Source organism: Oncorhynchus gorbuscha, linkage group LG06 (genome assembly GCF_021184085.1).
Source record: "Oncorhynchus gorbuscha isolate QuinsamMale2020 ecotype Even-year linkage group LG06, OgorEven_v1.0, whole genome shotgun sequence".
In the NCBI taxonomy this organism is placed as follows: domain Eukaryota; kingdom Metazoa; phylum Chordata; class Actinopteri; order Salmoniformes; family Salmonidae; genus Oncorhynchus; species Oncorhynchus gorbuscha.
In genome coordinates this window covers 2673576-2678415 of record NC_060178.1, presented here as the reverse complement: position 1 = coordinate 2678415, position 4840 = coordinate 2673576, and the positions used below count along the sequence as shown (strand labels likewise).

The 4840-nt window shown below is 53.3% G+C and overlaps 1 protein-coding gene across 1 annotated transcript in view; it reads right to left on the bottom strand.

The window, feature by feature from the left end:
- Nucleotides 1-1055: 1055 nt before the first annotated feature.
- The window catches only part of LOC124036965 (ras-related protein Rab-11A-like), a 13951-nt gene continuing 10166 nt past the window's right edge, over nt 1056-4840 (bottom strand). Inside the window, exons 2-5 of the mRNA XM_046351579.1 lie at nt 4541-4736; nt 3521-3714; nt 2928-3008; nt 1056-1792 (exon numbers count right to left, since the gene is read on the bottom strand). Coding sequence (XP_046207535.1) covers nt 1656-1792; nt 2928-3008; nt 3521-3714; nt 4541-4736 — 608 coding nt within the window. The 3' untranslated portion in view covers nt 1056-1655. The remainder of the gene's footprint in view (nt 1793-2927; nt 3009-3520; nt 3715-4540; nt 4737-4840) is intronic.

The window sequence follows — 4840 nt, the reverse complement described above, 5'->3', positions numbered from 1 at the left end:
CTGGGGATCCTTAAGGAACCAATGGGATCAGACACAGCTGTATAGAACCAACGGGATCAGACACAGCTGTATAGTCCTGACTGGGGATCCTTAAGGAACCAATGGGATCAGACACAGCTGTATAGAACCAACGGGCTCAGACACAGCTGTATAGAACCAACGGGATCAGACACAGCTGTATAGAACCAACGGGATCAGACACAGCTGTATAGAACCAACGGGCTCAGACACAGCTGTATAGAACCAACGGGCTCAGACACAGCTGTATAGAACCAACGGGCTCAGACACAGCTGTATAGAACCAATGGGCTCAGACACAGCTGTATAGAACCAATGGGCTCAGACACAGCTGTATAGTCCTGACTGGGGATCCTTAAGGAACCAATGGGATCAGACACAGCTGTATAGAACCAACGGGCTCAGACACAGCTGTATAGAACCAACGGGCTCAGACACAGCTGTATAGAACCAACGGGCTCAGACACAGCTGTATAGAACCAACGGGCTCAGACACAGCTGTATAGAACCAACGGGCTCAGACACAGCTGCACCCTAATTATACACCCTTTTCTCAAAGTGTTCACTTGCACACTTCCCATCATGGATTTAGTCTTAACGGTGGAAAGAAACTACCTTCAGCCAATAATTACAATCTAATGCGTTTAAATCTATGACAAGAAGTGTGCAAGTCAACACAGCTAAGAACCAACGGGCTGCACTTTGGAGGCAGCCTCTACTCTGTAGTATAGACCCTAGAGCCTGGCCACGCAGCTGTGTCTCGGTCTAGAGCCTGGCCACGCAGCTGTGTCTCGGTCTAGAGCCTGGCCACGCAGCTGTGTCTCGGTCTAGAGCCTGGCCACGCAGCTGTGTCTCGGTCTAGAGCCTGGCCACGCAGCTGTGTCTCGGTCTAGAGCCTGGCCACGCAGCTGTGTCTCGGTCTAGAGCCTGGCCACGCAGCTGTGTCTCGGTCTAGAGCCTGGCCCACACAGCAATGGCCACGCAGCTGTGTCTCGGTCTAGAGCCTGGCCACGCAGCTGTGTCTCGGTCCCTAGAGCCTGGCCACGCAGCTGTGTCTCGGTCTAGAGCCTGGCCACGCAGCTGTGTCTCGGTCTAGAGCCTGGCCACGCAGCTGTGTCTCGGTCTAGAGCCTGGCCACGCAGCTGTGTCTCGGTCTAGAGCCTGGCCACGCAGCTGTGTCTCGGTCTAGAGCCTGGCCACGCAGCTGTGTCTCGGTCTAGAGCCTGGCCACGCAGCTGTGTCTCGGTCTAGAGCCTGGCCACGCAGCTGTGTCTCGGTCTAGAGCCTGGCCACGCAGCTGTGTCTCGGTCTAGAGCCTGGCCACGCAGCTGTGTCTCGGTCTAGAGCCTGGCCACGCAGCTGTGTCTCGGTCTAGAGCCTGGCCACGCAGCTGTGTCTCGGTCTAGAGCCTGGCCACGCAGCTGTGTCTCGGTCTAGAGCCTGGCCACGCAGCTGTGTCTCGGTCTAGAGCCTGGCCACGCAGCTGTGTCTCGGTCTAGAGCCTGGCCACGCAGCTGTGTCTCGGTCTAGAGCCTGGCCACGCAGCTGTGTCTCAGACAGACCGGACCAAAGCAGGCTTTTTAGCAGGGGGTTTGGGGTCGGGGGTCAGGGGGAAGCAGGTGGTACTGGTGATGCCGTTAAATGCTCTGACAACATTGCATCTTTGGTTTATTCTCCGTCGGCTGCACCTGGATGTTGACCACGTTGTTGCTAGGCGACATGTTGTTGTCTTGCCGGTCTGACATCTGTTTCTGAGACACAATGCGATAGATTTCTGCAGGGAGGGAGGGGGGATGTGGAAGACAGGAGGGAGAGTGAGGAAGAGGGACAGGAGGGAGAGAGAGAGAGGGACAGGAGGGAGAGAGAGAGAGGGACAGGAGGGAGAGAGAGAGAGGGACAGGAGGGAGAGAGAGAGGGACAGGAGGGAGAGAGAGAGGGGACAGGAGGGAGAGAGAGAGGGGAGGAGAGAGAGAGAGAGGGACAGGAGGGAGAGAGAGAGGGGACAGGAGGGAGAGAGAGAGAGGGACAGGAGGGAGAGAGAGAGAGGGACAGGAGGGAGACAGAGAGAGGGACAGGAGGGAGACAGAGAGACAGGAGGGAGACAGAGAGAGAGAGAGAGGGACAAGAGGGAGAGAGAGAGGGACAGGAGGGAGACAGAGAGGGACAGGAGGGAGACAGAGAGAGAGAGAGAGGGACAAGAGGGATAGAGAGAGGGACAGGAGGGAGAGAGAGAGACAGGAGGGAGAGAGAGACAAGAGGGAGAGGGAGAGAGACAAGAGGGAGATTAGCATGTTATACTGCAGTACTTTACTCCCAGCTTAAACAGGAAATGATCTAGTACAATCACCAGATCGGATCGCGTTCCCTATGAAACATTGGTTTGACTACACTCTGTGTGTTAGTACAGGCATGGCAGGAGCCACAGGAAGGGAGTTGATCCACAGCAGAGCAGTGGACCTCACCTGGCCCCCGGCCCTCAGCTGTGATTAGGTATTCAGGAAGCTCACCTGGCCCCCGGCCCTCAGCTGTGATTAGGTATTCAGGAAGCTCACCTGGCCCCCGGCCCTCAGCTGTGATTAGGTATTCAGGAAGCTCACCTGGCCCCCGGCCCTCAGCTGTGATTAGGTATTCAGGAAGCTCACCTGGCCCCCGGCCCTCAGCTGTGATTAGGTATTCAGGAAGCTCACCTGGCCCCCGGCCCTCAGCTGTGATTAGGTATTCAGGAAGCTCACCTGGCCCCTGGCGCAGCAGAGATGATCACCCTAACACACAACCACTGGTCTCTTCTCTCATTCTCTGGCCTGTGCTAAACCCTGTGCCATAATACAATATAGCCCATTTAAAATATAATGACTTTATTAAACCTATAAGAAAATAGTCCATGCACAGACAGACAGAGGACTACTCACCAGTCAGAATGGTCTGGAAGGATGTCTCCACGTTAGTAGAGTCCAGGGCTGAGGTCTCCAGGAAAGACAAACCGTTCTTCTCTGAGGGACAGAGGGAAACGGTAAACCATGTCAATCACTACTGTGTTAACGTCTCCCCGCGACATCGCAGAAACGTCTCCCCGCGACATCGCAGAAACGTCTCCCCGCGACATCGCAGAAACGTCTCCCCGCGACATTAGAGTAAGTGAATAAGCAAACCCTGATCACCGACAGCCACTCATGAGTAAGAAAAAGATGAACTCCACTACTCTTAGACCTCCTTATGTGGGAGTAGGGAGGCATGGTTGGTACTAGCCTGATACCACACCTGCACAAATACATCTGAAACCAGACCAGGTTGGTTCTGCAACCAGACCAGGTTGGTTCTGCAACCAGACCAGGTTGGACCTGCAACCAGACCAGGTTGGACCTGCAACCAGACCAGGTTGGACCTGAAACCAGACCAGGTTGGACCTGAAACCAGACCAGGTTGGACCTGAAACCAGACCAGGTTGGACCTGAAACCAGACCAGGTTAGACCTGAAACCAGACCAGGTTGGTTCTGTACTGACCTGCAAACGCCCGTGCCCCATCGGTGGGCACAGCCCTGAGGTGGCGCAGGTCACTCTTGTTGCCAACCAACATAATAACGATGTTGCTGTCTGCATGGTCTCTCAGCTCCTTCAGCCAACGTTCCACGCTCTCATAGGTCAGGTGCTTGGCGATGTCATAGACCAGAAGAGCACCCACGGCACCACGGTAATACCTGTGGACCAGAGAAGACAGTTCAAATCAAATTTGATTGGTCACATAAATATATCTAGCAGATAGGAGCAAACAAACGTGACAACCACCACCACTATCAGATTAGAGCCATAAGGGAGTCGAGACATCTAATACTATCAGATTAGAGCCATAAGGGAGTCAAGACATCTACCATCCCTCTACCACTATCAGATTAGAGCCATAAGGGATACTAGACACATACCACACAACTACCACTATCAGATTAGAGCCATAAGGGAGATTAGACATCTACCACCCCACTACCACTATCAGATTAGAGCCATAAGGGATACTAGACACATACCACACAACTACCACTATCAGATTAGAGCCATAAGGGATACTAGACATCTACCACCACACTACCACTATCAGACTAGAGTATAAGGGATACTAGACATCTACCACTATCAGATTAGATCCACAAGGGAGACTAGACATCTACCACTATCAGATTAGATCTATAAGGGAGACTAGACATCTACCACCCCACTACCATTAGTGGATGGTTTGGGGACCGTGGACCTGGATGGTTTGGGGACCGTGGACCTGGATGGTTTGGGGACCGTGGACCTGGATGGTTTGGGGACCGTGGACCTATGCTGTCTTGTTTTAACATTTCAATCAGGGACTGATGAGTATCAGTGAATCATTACATTCCTAGTGTGTGTGTGTGTGTGTGTGTGTGTGTGTGTGTGTGTGTGTGTGTGTGTGTGTGTGTGTGTGTGTGTGTGTGTGTGTGTGTGTGTGTGTGTGTGTGTGTGTGTGTGTGTGTGTGTGTGTGTACCACCACCAGAGAGACTCACGCTGATGTAATAGCCCGGTATCTCTCCTGACCAGCTGTGTCCCAGATCTGAGCCTTCACGGTCTTCCCATCCACCTGGATACTACGGGTGGCAAACTCTACCCCGATGGTGCTCTTACTCTCCAGGTTAAACTCATTCCGGGTGAAACGAGACAACAGGTTACTCTTCCCCACACCGGAGTCTCCTATCAACACCACTGGGCCAGAGAGAGAGAGAGAGAGAGATGGGTTAGAATCTCCTATCAACACCACTGGGCCAGAGAGAGAGAGCGAAGGGTTAGAGAGAGAGAGATGGGTTAGA